The sequence below is a fragment of the Oryx dammah genome, unplaced genomic scaffold (assembly GCF_014754425.2).
Source record: "Oryx dammah isolate SB20612 unplaced genomic scaffold, SCBI_Odam_1.1 HiC_scaffold_29, whole genome shotgun sequence".
Lineage (NCBI taxonomy): Eukaryota > Metazoa > Chordata > Mammalia > Artiodactyla > Bovidae > Oryx > Oryx dammah.
The window spans coordinates 10,387,151-10,405,090 of record NW_024070213.1 but is presented as its reverse complement, the minus strand read 5'-3'; the positions used below and the strand labels follow the sequence as shown (position 1 = coordinate 10,405,090).

General features: G+C 52.0%; 1 protein-coding gene across 1 annotated transcript in view; it reads left to right on the top strand.

The window, feature by feature from the left end:
• The window catches only part of LOC120857773 (TRIO and F-actin-binding protein-like), a 29,260-nt gene extending 15,036 nt beyond the window's left edge, over positions 1-14,224 (top strand). The window contains exons 8-13 of the mRNA XM_040233509.1: positions 1-1,685; positions 6,214-6,328; positions 7,015-8,121; positions 11,440-11,517; positions 13,853-14,009; positions 14,190-14,224. The exon at positions 1-1,685 is cut by the window's left edge and continues 377 nt beyond it. Of these exons, the coding sequence (XP_040089443.1) occupies positions 1-1,685; positions 6,214-6,328; positions 7,015-8,121; positions 11,440-11,517; positions 13,853-14,009; positions 14,190-14,224 (3,177 nt within the window). The remainder of the gene's footprint in view (positions 1,686-6,213; positions 6,329-7,014; positions 8,122-11,439; positions 11,518-13,852; positions 14,010-14,189) is intronic.
• Positions 14,225-17,940: the final 3,716 nt, after the last annotated feature.

Sequence of the window (17,940 nt, the reverse complement as noted above, 5' to 3'; positions counted from 1 at the left end):
ACCCCCAAGACCTCTTCCACACAGCGGGACACCCCCAGAGCAACCTCTCCTTCAAGAGTTGCCCCACGAGACAGCCCCAGAACCTCATCCACCCAACGAAATAATCCTTGGGTTTCCTCTCCCCACAGAGCCACCCAACAAGACACCTCCAGAGCCTCTTACACCCAACAGGACAACCCTCAAGCTCCTGTTCCAACTTGTACTCCCCAGCGGGGCAACCCCAGACCTTCTTGTGTTCCACAGAACACACCTAGAAGCTCTTCTGCCCAAAGAGACAACCCTAAAACCTCTTGTACCCAACGGGACAATCCCAAATCCTCTTCCTCATGGCGGGAAAACCCCAGAAGCACCTCTTGTCAGGGCTGCACCCAACAAGACAATCCCAGAGCATCCTCTCCCCATCGCTCCTCTCAGCAGAACAACCCCCGGAATGCCTCTCCTCACCGTACTAACAAAGACATCCCATGGGCCTCCTTTCCCCTCCGGCCAACACAGAGTGATGGCCCCCGAACCTCTTCCCCATCTCGCTCCAAGCAAAGTGAGGTTCCCTGGGCATCCATTGCACTCCGGCCAACCCAGGGCGACCGGCCTCAGACCTCATCACCTGCTAGACCAGCTCAGCGGGACTCACCCCAGTCTTCCTCTGGACCCACCCAGCACAACTCACCATTCCGGGCCACTGCCACCTCCCATAACCCAGGCCACCACGGGGCCTCCAGGACCTCCTCGCCTCTGCATCCCACTCCCCGTGGTGCACCCCAGACCTCTTCCGAGCCCCCCCAGCCTCTGTGTGCTGTGTGCATTGGGCACCGGGACGCCCCTAGGGCCTCCTCACCTCCTCGCTATTTACAGCATGACCCCTTCCCCTTCTTCCCAGACCCCCACACATCTGAGAGTGAATCGCCCCACCATGATCCCCCCTATATGCCCCCAGCCGTATGCATTGGACACCGGGATGCCCCCCGGGCTTCCTCACCCCCCCGCCACACCCAGTTTGACCCCTTCCCCTTCCTCCCAGACACATCGGATGCTGAGAACCAGTCCCTGCAGCATGACCCTCCTCAGTTCCCCCCACCTGTGTGTATTGGGTACCGCGATGCACCCCGGGCCTCCTCCCCACCTCGCCAAGCTCCCGAGCCCTCCCTCTTGTTCCTGGATCTCCCCAGAGCCAGCACAGAGAGCCTCGTCCCCTCCATGGACTCTTTGCACGAGCCTCCTGCCATCCCCGCACCCGTATGCATTGGGCACCGCGACGCACCCTCCTTCTCATCTCCCCCTCGCCAGCCCCCCGAGCCCTCCCTCTTCTTCCAGGACCCTCCTGGGACGAGTATGGAGAGCCTGGCCCCTTCCAGTGACTCTCTGCGTGGCTCCCCAGTGCTGCCCCCTCAGGCGTGCATCGGGCACCGGGATGCCCCTCGCGCCTCCTCCCCACCCCGCCACCCGCCCAGTGCCCTAGCACTCCTGGCACCCTCACCTCCTCCGGGCAGCTCGGGGGGCTCCTGGGGCTCCGCAGCCCCAGGGGAGGTCAGGCACAACTTGGAGAGGGAGGAGTACAGCGTGCTGGCCGATCTGCCCCCACCCAGGAGGCTGGCGCAGAGGGAGCCGGGGCCACAGGGCAGCAACGGGGGCCGCACCCGCGGCCCCGGCCGCGCAGAGGTGGAGCGCCTCTTCGGGCAAGAGCGCAGGTGAGCCCAGGGTGGGGGCGGCCAGGTGGGCTGGGGAGGAGGCTTGGCAACAGGCCAGGTGGAAAGTCTGCAGGCTTAGGTTCCAGATGAGGAAAGGGCTTAGATCCGCCGCCTGCCACTTACTGGCTGTGTGACCTTGGGCAAGGCATTCCACCTCTCTGTTTCCAAGTGCTAGAGTTGTTTTTGACAATTAAATGATAATACGCATAGCCTAGTAGTTAAGAGCAAAGACCAGGGTCAGGCTGGGTTCAAATCCTGGGTCACAGCCATTCCCCAACCTATGTGATGCAGCAAAGTGATTTAACCTACTTGAGCCTCAGTTTCTTCATCTGTAAAATTGAGACTTTAATACATTAATTTAAATGAGGTCAAACTCTTCGTTGGAGAGTCACAAGTTTATTTTATTTTTTTCCCACCTTATGTGAGGAGGGAAGAGTCCTTTTTTTTTTTTTTTTTTCTGCTTTGACAAACAAAACTCATGGGTCCCATACATTTCAGAAAACAGAGATGTCAATAATTTAAAAGTATGGCCAGGGGACTTCCCTAGTGGTCCAGTGGCTAAGACTCTGCTCCCAATGCAGGGGGCCTGGGTTTGATCCCTGGTCAGGGAACTAGATTCCACATGCTGCAACTAAGGGTTCACATGCCACAACCACGACTTGGCACAGCCAGATAAATAAATACAAATACATTTATTTAAAAAACATAGCCAGAGCCATATATCTTAAATAAGAGAACCCGCAGGATGGCAGACTTTTTGGAAGTTCAATGTCCCTTTTCTGGGACACGGTGACAGCACCTGAAGTCCAGGCGTCACACGAATCTCCTTGGTCACCGGCTTCATTTACACGGGCGTTTAAGACCCAGCAGAGCACAACCTCAGGGAGGAGAAACATTCCCTCCAGATCCAGCTGAGATTTTCATCAGCAGTTCCAGCCTCATAGTCTTTAAGGGTCAGGGCTGGAATTAATTAGTTAGGGACCCAACCCCAGTTAGGGTCAAGAGAACCAAAAACATATAGGTCTGAAAATCTTGAAACTTTCGGTGTAGAAGTCAATAAATTACAGCGTATTTACCGAGACCAAGTTGTACAACCATCAGCACAACCTAATTTTAGAGCATTTCTATCACTGCAGGAGCCGGTAATATTTTATATCCACAATCCCTCTTTTCGTTGTCCCTTAGACAACATTTTCTCTTAGATTTGAATCTGCATGAAAAATCTTATCTCTTCTTCTTCAGATTTCCTTTCCCAAAATGTTTTATCCATTTACTACCCAGATGACAACCTTTGTGGGCTCACTGTAAAATACACTTTTTGTTAGTTTTTTTTTTTTTTTTTCTAAAGAAGTTTTAAGGGACTTCCCTGCTGGTCCAGTGGTTAAGAATCCACCTTGGAGTGCAAGAGATGCAGGTTCAATCCCTGGTGAGGGAAGTAAGATCCCATGTTCCTTGGAGCAACTAAAGCCGACACAGCAACTACTGAGCCTGACACAGGCAAATAAATAACTTTAAAAAAAAAAATAAAGAAGTTTTAAGGGTCACAACAAAGTTGAGTGGAAAGTACAGAGATCTCCTGTGTAGACCCTGTTCCCACAGGTGCACAGCTGCCTCCACTATCAACATCCCCCGCCAGGGTGGTCCACTTGTTACGAGCCATAGGCTCACACTGACGCATTATCACCCAGAGTCCACAGTTCACAGCAGGGTTTACTCTGGCGATGCACATTCTGAGTTTAATGATACGTGTCTACCATCAGAGTATCGCAGAGTAATCTCACTGCCTGCAAACCCCCTTTGTCTTTGACTTTTTATTATGACGCTTTTTTAAAAAAGATTATTTATTGTTTTAATCATTTGGCCATACCTTATGGCATATGGGATCTTAGTTCCTCCACCAGGGATCAAACCCAGTCCCCTGCATTGGAAGGGTAGAGTCCTAACCACTGGACCACCAGGGAAGTTCCATAACTCTCTTTGGTCTAATGTCAATTTGCATACGTTTGACTTTATCTGGTATATCAGCAGGGTCTTTAAACCAAAATTGAATTTTCTTTTTTTTTTTTTTCCTACTGTGGTAACTTTTAGAGAGATAAAAGATTTGTTGCAGAAGTCTGGAATATGTTTATAGTTTGATTAACCATTTAATTGTTTTTACACAGAGTCTTCATTTTATTTTGCTCCCTTTGAAGTAGATTATCTTTTTAAAAAGCTTTATTGAGGTGTGATTGATATATAAAAGTTGTATATTTAACATATATGTTTTGGTAAAGTAGATTATTTACCTTTTAACCAAGGTTTTACAACTCTACTGAGTAACATTTCCCCTCTTGTATGGTATTTTTTTCCAAGTAGGAAACCATTTGTCCTCTAAAGATAAAATTTGAAAACCTATCTAAGTATCTGTAAGGGACAGGCTGAAATTCAGGAATGGGTGTCTATGAAGTGATACTTTTCTTTTCTCCCCTTTATTCATTCAATATATTTATCCAGCATCTACTCTAAGCATCATTCTCACTGAGCCTGGAAAATTTTCCTTAAAGGGTTATCACATTAAAGCATTAGGAATTTTGGCTTGACATCTTCATTTCCTACCCTCTTAATGCCTTTGGAATCTTTTTTTTTTTTAATTGAAGTATAGTTGCTTTACAATGTGGAATCTCTTGTCTTAGAATGATATAAGCATTTCCAGTCTCTTAAATTCAAAACAGAGCCTTCACGGAATTTGCTAGACTTGACAGCTGTTGTCCTTTAATACACTCTGCAAGTGGAAGAGCCCATCCAAGCTTTCAAAGAAAATGTATTTCCTTTGGAACCCTCGGTGCAGCCACACCAACCCTCAGGAACATGTAGTCCAAGGAGACACTGTTACTTCAGCATCAGAAAGGCTGGGTCTTAGTTGAAAGCTCAGAATCTTCTTGATCTCTCCATCCCACATGGGGGGTACGTCTCAGAAGGAATACTCATTTAACACACTGAAGTTTATATGGAAAATGCCCTCACTCGGGAGAGAACACACATTTGCCTCACCAGCTGCACAGGGTCTTTTCTGCCATTCTCCCCACCTGCTCAGCGTTGGGGTTTTTACTTCACAGAGGCTCCTGGTTCTAAGAGAAACTCACTCTAAGGTTCAGATCTCACAGAGCAAGGAAACTCTCTCACTTCAAATTGGATTAAAAATCAAACTTGATTAGGCAGCCATCAAACTCAGAAACACTCCAGAGTGGAGAACTTCAGTTCTCTGTGAATCATATGCCAAGAAGTGCTAACACAGCAAATTAGGTTGTGGATCTGATTCTAACGACATTAACAAAAGCCATGACACAGAAACAAAGCCCAAGCCCGTAATTGTTTTATTCTCCAAACCTCTATAGAGTTTCAGCCTAGTCTCCAAGCTAGAGGCAGACTGCAGAGCACAGGTCCTTGCTCGGACCTGAGCAGAGATTCCTCTTCCTGTTTTGCTGGCTTGGTCAAGGTCAGCACCTGGTCATCTTTCCCAGGCTCCTCCTGGTGTGGTTTAGCCACCAGAGACATAGTTTCATTTGTCAATTTAAATGAAGTCTGACTCTCAAACCCTCTCGCAATAAATATCCTAAATTGTCCAGTGGAGTGGTTAGGTCTTATATATGGGAGGGGAGAGATGTGCCCAGATTCTGTTCAGTGTTCCTACATTTCAACAGAGATATCATGTTAAATGTTAATAGCCATGGCTACCAATTATTTAAGCAAGACAACTAGCTGCAACTAGGGACTTAGGGGTTATCTTTGTTGGATGTGGTGACAATGCCTAGTTCAGGTGTCTTAGAAATGACATTTGCATGAATGGTTTTATGTTGGCCTTTCTGGAATTGTGGAGAAGAGGGGATATTTCGTTCTTCTGATCTTGTTAAAAGCACTTTTACTGATAGCTAGGATGGCCGCAAACCTGTTAGTAGTAGGGGGAAAACAGGTGGGCCTTAGAAGTCCAAAATTTACCATATGGGCAAGAAGAAGGCAAAAAGAATGGGAGATGGTGGCATATGACATTATGCATCTCTGATCGCCACCTCATGGCTTGCAGGAGATGAGGTGAGATAGTACAAGTGCCTGGAACCCAGGAAGTGCTCCATAAGTGTTTGCCATTAAGATCATGTGTGCTTGGTACACAGTAGGTGCTGAATAAATCTTAATTCCCACAAGGACCAGTTGAGATGTCTGTGGGTGAGCTGTGGGCCACTCATGGGGTCATGGCCAGAAGGAAGCACTGAGTGAGGCAGGAGGGGTCAAGGCCAAGGTGGAGCCCCCTACTTGTGCTCACCCCTTTTCTCACTTCATCTTCACAACAGCCCCATGAGGCAGGTAGACTACTATCCCCATTTTGCAGAAGGGGAAACTGAGGCCCCAAGAGGCTCCTCCCTCACTCCGGGCCCTTCATCTAGCTTGCAGTGAGTCCCTAAATCTGCCACTGGGGGTGGGAGTAGAGGAGCTAGGGTACCGGGAGTGGGACAGACCCAAGGGCCCTCAGAGGGGTGGCTGCGTTTGCTCATAGGAAGTCCGAGGCACCGGGGGCCTTCCAGGCCCGGGACGAGGGGCGGTCGCAGTGGCCCAGCCAAGGTCAGAGCCAACTTCTCCGAAGACAGTCCAGCCCTGCCCTCAGCAGGGAGGTGAGCACGGCCAGCCTGCTGGGGGGCCCCCTACCCCCAAGGGGTGGGCCATTGCTTCTCCTCTCCCCCAGATGCTGGGCGGGGGTCCTGGGAGGGAGGTTCTTTATGAAAGGGTCAAAGTCCCAATCATGGGTGTCCAGCTCCTCTCTCTCCCAAAGAGTCGGCAAAAATGAGGCAGACCCCAGTTCATCCATCTTGAAGATGACTGTTCCACGCTGCCCTCTTCCTTCATTAGGCATCTACCAAGTTGGGAAGTTTTCAGGGAAACCTCCCATGGGTCAGTCCAGCTCTACAGGCTGTCTCTTCTAGGGTGGGGATTTGCGTGTTCAAAGTAGCTCTTAGGTGGCAAGGCCCACCCAGGGATGGGGTGTTGTTGGTGGAGATTCTGGCCCCTGAGAGCCCAGGTTGGAATCAGTATCTTGGGTGGAGGGGTGGTGGGGGAAACTGGAAAGTGAGCAGCTCTTTGTGGAAGTGAGGAAGGTGGGTGAGAGGGAAGGGCTGACACTCCCAGGAAGGGAATTCAGGGGCCCTAGGTACTCTCTGACCTGCTTTAATCCAGCCTGCTGTGAGGGGAGAGCTTGCAACTCCCCTGAGGCCTGGCTAGGACCCCAGCTGCCTGTCCTCCTAGACAGATCCCACCCAGCCAGGGGCCTGGAGCCCCACCCACCCCCTCACCTCATCCTCAGGTAACCAAGCTCCCCGCGAAGCAGGCGGAACCAGCCCGACGTAGCCGCACAGAAGCCCCTCATCCCAGGAGCCCCGAGAGGCGGCCTGAGGGGGACCGGTGGCTCCAGGGGTCCTCACCGCCCCCGAGGATGTCAGCCAGAACTCCTGAGAGGGAACAGCGGACACAGAGACCCCTGGAACGTGGCCGGGTGGGCCCAAGACAGCCCCTGGGAGGGTGGCGGAGTCAGGAGGAGCCAGCAGGATCCTGGGGCCCGCACAGATGCCTGGAGAGAGGCTGGCGCAGCCAGGAGGAGGGCCTGGGCCTGGGAGGCTGGCAAGGACTCGGGGAGTCCAGCCAGGGGGCTGCCAGAGCCCCAGAGGGAATGTGGAGGGCCCCTCCCAGGGAGTCTGAGAGCTGGAGCCTGCTGGGTGGCCTCTCTGGCCACAGGAGGCAGTCAGAGACCTGGGAGGAGCCCCCGGACAGGTCAGCTCAGCGCGGCTGGGGCAGCCTACAGGAGCTGTCCAGTCCTCGCCAGCCTGTGAGCCCCCCAGAGAACTCCAGGGCAGGCCCAGGGGAGATCTCGAAATCCCAGAGGCCTGAGACGTTACCAGCTGTGGGCAGGGGCGCTGAGGGAGCCTGCCCACACTTGCACGGCCCCGAGAGGCGAGCTGAGTTTGACTGGAGGGACCTGGTGAGCCTTCTCGGGGTACCCAGGGAGGGGATGTGGAGCCGCTCAGAGGAGCCGACACTCACCTCCCATCTTCCGAGGCTGGACTGGGAGGGCCTCCTGGAGCTCCTGCAGGCCCAGTTGCTCCACAAGGACCCAGTGGGACACTGGGTTGGCCCTGGCCAGGCTTCCCCAGGCACCAAGGGTACCCTGGAGCTGGAGCAAGACCGACACAGCCAGCCTGCAGGAGGAGCAGGGCCTGCTCTAGTCAATGGATACGACCCCGGGCAGTGGCCCCAGAGCTCCGCTCAGCCGTCCAGCCCCACCAGCATCTCCACCCAGTGGCCGAAGATCAAAGTGACAAGCGGACCAGAGTCCTCAGCTACGACTGGTCTGGAGGAGACAGGCCAGTTGGGGAGCAGGAGCCCTGCAGAGGGCCCCAGCTCGCCACGGCGGGAGGTAAGTCAGTCTCATTAACCAGGGACAGCCTGAAAGTCAGCCCCACCCGACACAAGTCTCCCGAAAGGTCACCCCTCAGCTCCTGCACACCATCTCCCTCCTGACCAAAACCTGTCCCTACCACCAAACTGCAGTGATAACACCCAGCCCTTTCTTTGAGCATTTACTAGGTGCTAAATCTTGATCTGAATGTTTTATGGTATTTTCCTCATTTACTCTCCATGGCAAACTGATGAGAAAGGCAATATTTACAGATAGGGAGTCTGAGACACAGAGAGGTTACGCCACTCGCCCAAGATCACACAGCTAGTAAGGGCTGGGGTAGGGGTGGACCGCAGTTGTGCTCTGTGCAGATCACCCTGAGGCCTCCCACAGGATGCACTGACCAGGGCCTTCTCCCCTTCTCGCCCTACAATACTTGGTTTGTGTTGCTTTCTGGTGGCCTCTACCTGGCCCTGTCTGGGACTGCAGCCAATGTGGTCACGTCCCCTCCCCACGGCACTATTCCAAGTTCTTAAAATCCAGGACGGCTTCACTTACCCCTCTCTGGCCCCTGCAGCGCCTCTCAGGCCCAGGGAAGGAGTTGTATAAATGCTTATCGGTCTGAGCTCACTGCTGAGACGGCTGCTTCAGTGGGGGCCTGTATGGAAAGCAGGCCCAGTGCCTGGCACATAGTAGATGCCCACCAAGTCCCTGCCTTATCTCTTTGGCCCAGAGGCAGGGTTACAGAGTCAGTGCTGCCCCAGGCGTTTATGTGAAGATGGGAAGGGTCCTAGAGAACAGACCCCTGCAACCTGGCCTCAGCTCACCAGGGACAGCATATTTTGACGCCCAGCTTCTCTTGGTCCTGGTCTTCGGTAGTGTGGGACCAACTGCTCCCCCGACAGGCACCACTGGGGCAATGTGGAGGTTCCTGCTCCTTCATCCAAACTCTCCTCATCTCCATGATGTGCAGCCCCATGCTGCCTCCCCCATGGATGACAGGAGGGTTCACGATGTGTCGGGCCCTGGGCTGGGGGCTTTACACACTTTGCCATATGTGCTTCAGATAGATACAGTGCCCAGACACATTCAGCGTTTGCCTTGGGTCCCACGTATATATGCTTAATTGCTCAGTTGTGTTGGACTCTTTGTGACTCCATGGACTGTAGCCCGCCAGACTCCTCTGTCCATGTGGATTCTGCAGGCAAGAATACTGGAGCGGGTTGCCATGCCCTCCTCCAGGGGATCTTCCCAACTCAGGGACTGAACCCAGGTCTCCGCACTGCAGGTGGATTCTTTATTGTCTGAGCCACCAGGGAAGCTCATGTATAAGATGAGAGAAATGGGACCAAAGTATTGACTCCAAAGCCCAAGACTGTTTGTTTGTTTTGTTATAGTTGTTTTACAGTGTTGTGTTGATTTCTACTGTACAAAAAAGTGACATGGTTATACTCTTTTTAAAAAACAAACAACTCACTTAAAAAATAATTTTTCTTTCTTTTTTGAGGCTGTTGCATGATGCATGGACTTTTCTCTAGTTGCAGAGAGTGGGGGCTAGTCTCTAGCTGCAGCGTGCAGGCTTCTCATCGTGGTGGCATCTCTTGTGGAACATGGGCTCCAGGACATGTGGGCCTCCGTAGTTTCAACGTGTGGGCTCAGAAGTTGTGGCTCCCGGGCTCTAGAGCACAAGCCCAGTAGTTGTGGTGCACGGGCTTAGTTGCTCTGCAGCATGTGGGATCTTCCTAGATCAGGGATCAAGTCCATGTCTCCCTCATTGGCAGTAGATTCTTTACCACTGAGCCACCAGGGAAGCCCTCCCTATATATATATATATTCATATTCTTTTCCATTCTGGCTTATCAAAAGATCTTCAGTACAGTTTTTTTGTGCGTTATACAGTAGGACTTTGTTGTTTATTCTATATATAATAATTTGTTTCTGCTAATTCCAAACTGCCAATCCTGCCCTCCCCACCTCCCTCTCCCCTTGGCAACCACAGATCATGCCTGTGAGTCTATTTCTGTTTTGCAGATACGTTCATTTGTGTCATACTTTAGATTCCACACATAAATGATATCATGTGTTATCTGTCTTTCTCTTTCTGACCTACTTCACCTAGTATGATAATGACTAGTTCTATCCACGTTGCTGTAAGTGGCGTTATTTCATTCTTTTTTAATGGCTGAGTAATATTCCATTGGAGAAGAGAATGGCACCCCACTCCAGTACTCTTGCCTGGAAAATCCCATGGATGGAGGAGCCTGGTAGGCTGCAGTCCATGGGGTCGCTAAGAGTCGGACATGAATGAGCGACTTCACTTTCTTTTTTTCACTTTCATGAGTTGGAGAAGGCAATGGCATGGGTGGGTTACTCCAGCGCTCTTGCCTGGAGAATCCCAGGGATGGCAGAGCCTGGTGGGCTGCCGTCTATGGGGTCCCACAGAGTCGGACACGACTGAAGCGACTTAGCAGCAATATTCCATTGTGTGTATGTACGTGTATGTTCCTTGTTCAAGTCTCAGATCAGGTGCTCTGTCTGAGATGCTTTTCCTAAATACTCACCCCATTCCTGGGTTGGTGTGTTTCCTTTCTGCTACTCTTCATCGTGTCATGCTCAGTTGTTGCCATCTTCCCTTAAAAAACATGAGCTCCTTGCAGGCAGGAGCTGCACCTACTTTATCTCCATACCTCCAGCCCCTAGCCCAGGGCCTGACACAAAGGAGGAGCTCAGCTCAGTGGCTGGTTGACCAGTGGATATATGGATGCTTGAGGGCCTACAAGAAACATGTGGAGGGTGGGTAGGTCGGTGGGTAGGTCAGTGGGTAGATGATGAATGAATGATGGATGACAGGTGTGTGAAAGGGTAATGGATAAATGATATGTGCTGGACGAATGAGAAAGAGATGTCAGATGGATGACAGATGGGTGGGTGGTTGGATGGATGGGTGATAAATGGAACAAATGATGGGTGCTGGATAGATATCGCATGGATGGGTCAATGTTGTAGAATATGCATGATGGATGGTGAATGAATGTTGGCAGATGGGTAGATGGATGTTGGATGGATTAAGGAAGGATATATAGATATAGGATGGATGAATAGATGATGAGTTAATTGAGGATGGATATATTGGGATAATAGATGTTGGATAGAGGAGTAGGTAGATGATGTAGAATAGATTTTGGATGGTGGATGGATATATGGACCAATTGATGTTGGATTCTAGATGGACGTTAGATGGATGGAAGATGAATGGATGAATAAGAAGCTGGATAGAGGGATAGAACCTGGGAAGGGAAATACCATAATCAAAGCTGTGTTCTTTCTTATCTCCAGTTCCAATCAAAGGAGCCTGAGGAGTCAGAACGAAGCAGAAGCCAAGACTCACTGACTGATCAGAAGCAGGCCGACTCGGTAGTTGGGTCACTGGGTCATGGGTGTGGGCCATAGGGAGGGGAAGGGAAGGGAAATCAGGTAGGAGGTGGGCTGAGGTCCTGAGATGAGCTCTGGAGTCATCCAGACCAAGGCTGGCTCTGTCCTGGGGTCACTGAGAAGAGGGACTCTAGAGGAGCTGGGCAGCAGGGCTACCTTCTGGCTTGGAGATCTGGGTGGGTGGACAGTCCTGGGGTCAGAAGCCCAGGCCTCCGCTTTCAACTTGCTAGGATGCCCTGAAAAGGTCACTGCCCTTCCCTGGGCAAATGGCAGTTTGACTCTGATAGTCTCGGAAGGCAAGGTCCTCCTGGGTCTGGAGGGCTGGCCACCCTGGGAGAAAGGGTAGGCTTCCAGGAGCTGGAGCCAGAGAGGCACTGAAGAGGGCCAGGGAGGTACAGAAGTCAGCTGGGCCTGGAGGATCTCCAGGGTCCCGGGCGGGAGAGATGTATGCAAGTGGTGGGACCCGCCAAGGCTGCTGGGAAGCCTGGCTGCAGCTGGAGCACATGCTCTGCCCCGCCCCTCCCCACGACCTGCCAAACAGACTGTTCTCATCACCCTCAGCCTCCAGAGAGGTGAGGTCAGAGCTGAGGGCCTGGGGCAGTGGGAGGCGGGAGAGGGAGACCAGGCTGCTTGGGGCCAGTGCTTCTCTAATCCTGTTCTGCTGTTTCTCATGCTGGCTCCTGAAAAGCCGGGTGTCACGGGGTGAGGGGTTGTCTGTGTGGCCTTGCTCCTAGTCTGAGCTGGGGGGACTCTGCCCGACCTCTGACTGTTGGGCAGAGGAGGAAACGAGGGGCAGGGCAGTCATCCTGGATCATATAGCCCACCGGTGGCGGGGCTCAAATTAGGACCCGGGACTCAGAACCCCCCAGCCAGGCCTCTCCCTGCTCCCCCCCGCAACACCGCTTCGTGGTGTTGTCTTTGTGGCCTCGCAGAGTAGAAGCAGCATGCTAACTGCTGAGTGGGCCATCTGTGAAATGGGAGGTGATGGGGACTGGTCACTAAAGGTGCTTCCAGTTCTCCCAGGGACTCTGGCAGCTTTGCTCTTCCTCTTCCTGTGTTATTTCTTCACATTTCCTGGGGCCAGAGTTTTGCGAACAAAGAGGAAATAGAAATACAGGGGTCCCCCTCTAGGCTCCATGAGATGGGCCTGCCCCTGCAACCCAGAAAACCTCTCAGTCCACCCCCAGGAAGCGTAGACCGGACAGAATGACAACTGCGCCATTCATTCATTCACTCACTCGCATACTGAGTGAGCACCTTGTGTATGCCTGGGTGCAGGCCAGAGGTGAACTGCAGTGCCATTATGGAGCCTATGGTCTCGTGGTCAGGGCTGTGACGGGGATGCGGTGCAGGGTCGGGGCCGTCCTTACCCCCAGCATCCTCTGGACCTGTGCTTTGATGCTTCATGTCCCACATCCAGAGAATCTCTGGATGCTGGGGACTTGGGTCACCTGGGTTCTGTCCTGCCTGTGCCAGTAACCTCCTCTGTGACTTTGGGCAAATGCCTCTGCTTCATGGGGGCCTCATTTTCCCCAACAAGTGAAGGTGAAAGTCGTTCACTCGTGTCCAACTCTTTGAGACCCCCATGGACTATACAGTCCATGGAATTCTCCAGGCCAGAATACTGGAATGGGTAGCCATTCCCTTCTCCAGGGGATCTTCCCAACCAGCGATCGAACCCAGGTCTCCTGCATTGCTGGTGGATTCTTTACCAGCTGAGCCACCAAGGAATCCCCAAACAGGATGACTCCAAAGAGGGTGCACGTGGGGGCTCTGCTGGGTATGACTGTTGATGTCTGGGACTCATTCCTTTTACAAAGCTGAGGAGAGTAGGCAGATGGGGGACTCGGGATTAGGGACACTTGGGTGACCCCTTGGCTCCAGAGGATTGTTGCCATGGGGAAGAGGGACCCAGAGTTTTTCCATCTTTAGATATTTCAAGAGAAGCTGGAAATATGTAGTTATGTGTTAACCTCTTGATTATTTAACACTGGAACCTAATGCAAAATAATCTAAAAACCCTATGTGGGCTGAACACACATCTGTGGTCTGCATTTGCCTCCCGCTGGCTCCCTGGGGTCCAACTTGAGGGTGGAGAGGTACACGTTCCCAAGGGTGCTGAGCTCCCAGAGCCCTGCCAATACCACACGGGTGAGCAAGTTCACAAGCTCTTTTCTCGGCAGTTCTGGGATGGAGGAAGATGGCAACTCTGGGCCTTTGAGGTGGGCGTGGCAGCATGGGCAGGGGAGGCTGTCATCAGGGACTCCCCCATCCCACCAAAGGGACCTGGGGGCCAACACTGGACCCTGTTTGACAGGCAGACAAGAGGCCAGCGGAGGGCAAGGCTGGGAGCCCACTCAAGGGCCGACTGGTGACCTCATGGCGGATGCCCGGGGACCGTCCCACGCTGTTCAATCCGTTCCTGCTGTCTCTGGGGGTCCTCAGGTGGCAAAGGGTAGGCTGGCTCCAGTGGGGTGGGAGGCGCGAGGGTGGGAGAGAGAAGGGGAGGGGAGGGAGGAGGCTGATGTTAGTCAGAGAAAAACCAGTAGGGGCTGAGAGGGAGTGATGTGGGACCCGCACTTGAGAAAGGAGAGCTGGAAGCAGAGCCCTGAGCTCCCTTGGTCTCTGCGGTGAGGGGCCTGTCCCACCTGCAGGACTGGGCTGGGGCCGCTTTCGGCTTGCAGGGTGAAGGGTGATGGAATAATCCACACTGCTGAAGATCCCAATCAGCATACAGGCCAAGGGGAGCCAGGCTGGGAGGGGGGAAGGGGGAGAGGGAGAGAGGGCCTGTGAGGGGCTCTGGGATTGCAAAGTGTGTCTCAGACCTGGGCCTGAGCCAGTTGCACAAACATCTGGCATTACGTAACCCATCCTCTACCCAGGGAGGGCTGTAAACACTCAGGCCTCTGGTTCGGAGTTTCCTCAAGAGCGAGGAGAGGGGAGGGGAGGCAGCTGAGACTTGCTCTCTCTGGCCTCTGCATTGCGGTGGAGGGAGCAGGCCTGGCCACCTCCAGGGGCCATAGGCTGGCTTGTGGGCTCTCTTCTCTCAGTGACAGGCTGGTTCTTGTACTCTGATAAGCTGGAGGTCTAGCTCTAAGCTGGGCACATTAGATGCTGTAATTAGACAGAGTGTAAACTCAGGGAGGTGAGGTGGACTTGCCCAAGGGTGCATGGCTAGGGTTTAGAGGAGCCAGCCACTTGCTGATTTTCCTCATTTCTTGATGAGAGCATGGCTGCAGCCAAACTCACCAAGCCTCAGTTGCCACATCTGTCTAATGGGAAAAATATATATATATATGCCGATGATCAGGGCTGCGGGGAGGACTGGCTCAGAGAGATCAGGATGTACAGACGTGTGAGGGGGTGGGGTGGGGGGCAGTGTCCAAACACTAACTTTCCCATCTGCTGCTTCTTTTTATTTTTAGTATTTAAAAAATATATATCTTGGCTCAGTTTATTTATTTTTGTTTATTTTTTTGCCACATGGTATGTGGGATCTTAGTTCCCCAAGGGATCAAACCTCTGCCCCCTGCAGGGGAAGTGTGGAGTCATAACTACTGGACCACTGGGGAAGTCCCCCATCCACTTCTTAATTTTTTCTCTGCTGCTCTATGGGGGTGTTAAGGCACAAGGATAACGAAGCAAACATGGTTATCTAGGCAGGGTGGTATCTTTAAGCCAGGGGCGGGAATTACCTTATCAGCCTAACTAAAGGTCACTAACACACAGTAGTTCCAGTGGGAGGGAGCAGGTAAGTCCTTGATGGGAGAGGAGAGGAAGAGAAATAGGGAAATGGACTCTGGGATGCTGCTGGTGATGATAACCAGCATTTATTGTGCACCTACTATGTGCTCGGCTCTGTGTTCAGTGAGTGGCACACCTGATTGCATTGAATCCTCGCCCTTGGGTGTAACAGGTATGGCTCACATTGTCCATTTCATAGATGAAGGAATGAAACTCACTTGTTCTAGGTCACACATAGGGGAGAGCTAGGATATGAAGCTTGCTCTAGCCAACCTCAGAGCCCACCCTGTCCCTACCACCTCCGTGCATCCATGTCTCCTTGCAGAGTTCTTGCAGCTCCGAGAGGCTCCGCAGATTTTCCCCACTGGACAGATACGGCAATTGAGGCTCAAGGGATGAGGAAAATCAGCTGAGAGACAGAACTGCTAGTGGAACCACCCAGACAGTTACTGAGAGCAGCTTTAAACATCTCTCAGGCTGGATAATTAAATTAGTCCAAGGTCAAGAGCCAGGAAACCTAAGGCTTGAGTTCTGGTCTCTGCTCCTAACTGGTGTGGCTTTGGGCCGTTGTCTCCCTTCTCTGAGCCTCATATTGTTATCCTCAGTAGAAGAATGGTGTGAAACTGGATAACCCCAAAGTTTGGTGGCTCTGTTTCAGAAGTCACTCCTGGGTCCCTAAACCTGTACCATCCCTCTTACCAGGGCAAGCTGCAGTAAGGGAGTCATTTTTGCTTCACTTGTTCATTCACTCACTGGACCAACATTTGTGAAAAACCTGATACGGGCTGAGGCCCTGGGCTTTATATGATACAGACGAAAACCACTCTTCCTGCCCAAAGGGAGCTCACAGTTTGTAAGGATACTGACATAGAACTGGTCAGGACACAGTGTGGTCATCACTTGAGTTGTAGAGTATACAGATGCAGGGAGCTCTGGACAAGGAAATTCTAAGTCTGTGCTGGGGGCACTTTGGCTTCCTTTGGATTGAGACTTGAAGGGTGAGGAGGAATTTTCCAGGCAAACAAACATTTGGAGGGAGGGGAGGGAGAGAGTGTGTGTGTGTGTAGTGTTGGGGCATAAGAGGACAGGAAGGGAAGTGTTCCAGACACAGCACAGAACAACATGTGCCATTAGGGAGGCACAGGGGACCTGGCTTATTCTGGGACGTCCTGGTGCTTGTGCAGCCCTAGCACGTGAAATGTGTGTGTGTCTAATGATGGACAGCAGGCAGGGGCCATATGATAATGAACACTGACTACTGGCACAAGAATGCGCCTCTCAGCAGTGGAGAAGTGTTGAAGAACTTTGGGCAGGGGAGTGTTCTAATCACTGTGTTGAGGGTACTGGAAGAGTCCCGGGGGGCCAGGAAACCAGCAAGGAGGCTGGTACTATCAGGTGCCCAGTGCCTTGCCCAGTGGCATAGGCTGGTAGCTGAGGTCTTCTGTTTGTTCACTCACTCTCCCAAGGACCAAATAAATGCCTGAGTGAGGTACAGGGGTAGGGTGAGAACACTGCTCAGCAATGCCAGAAGGCCAGTGTCTAGGAGGACTTATCCATGGTCTCATTTCTCAGCGTGGAGAGAATTCCAGTGGAAAATGCTGGGAAAACTTCAGCTCCCTGGACCTCCACTTCTTTATCTGTGAAATGGGGATAGTAATTATCATCATGACAAATAATTTTTGAACCCCAAAGTGAGATGGCAGAATCACTGAGATGGTAGTTATTCCAATCCCCCTATGCCCCTATCTAAGGAGAACTAACTAGGGATAAAGGGGGTGTTCTAGGTGCTTTACTTAAACACTTAATCCTTACAGCCGCCTGTGAGATCATAGCATCATCACATTTTACAGAAGGTGAAGTTGAGGCACAGAGAGGTTAAGTACTTTGCTTAAGGTAACACAGGGCTTGAGTCACAATGCTCCATAAGCCATTCCATGCACTTAGCAACAAATTCCATCACAGTCCCTCCTCAGCTGTAGGCTTAGAGGAGCTCCTGCAGGCAAAGAACCTCTTAAAAACCACCAAGTGCTTTGGGAAAGAGAAACAGTATAGTCCACACCCAAGAACACAAAACGAGGTTCTTAAGCTGAGAAAGACTCCCTGTGAGGAGGGGTCATTTAAATAGGAAGGCCCTATGATTCTAGAACTTACTTTGCGCTTAGATTGTGCTAAGTTGCTTGACTCTTTGTGACGCTATGAACTGTAAACTTTCAGGCTCCTCTGTTCATGGAATTCTCCAGGCAAGAATACTGGAGTGGGTTGCCATGCCCTCCTCCAGGGGATCGTCCCAACCCAGGGATGGAACCCGTGTCTCTTGTGTCTCCTGCGTTGGCAAGCGGGTTCTTTACCACTAGCGCCCACTCTTACTTGTTACGAATCCCCGCCTCTTCTTCCTGTGTGATCTTGGGCAAGTTGGCTCACCTCTCTGAGTCTTCATTTTCTCATTAGTAAAAGGGAGGCAAGGACACCCCCTTGTCGGGTCTGTGGTTAAGGACGAAAGTCCATTACATAGCCGGGCTGGGCGAGTGGGACACGCTGAATTGGTAGTATTGGATGCTTTGCCCGCGTCGTCACCAAATCGAGAGGCAGAGCCCTTATGGACCCATCGCTCCCGTCTGGCGCCTGGCGACTGGGTCGGGGGAACCGTTGCTGGGCGACGAG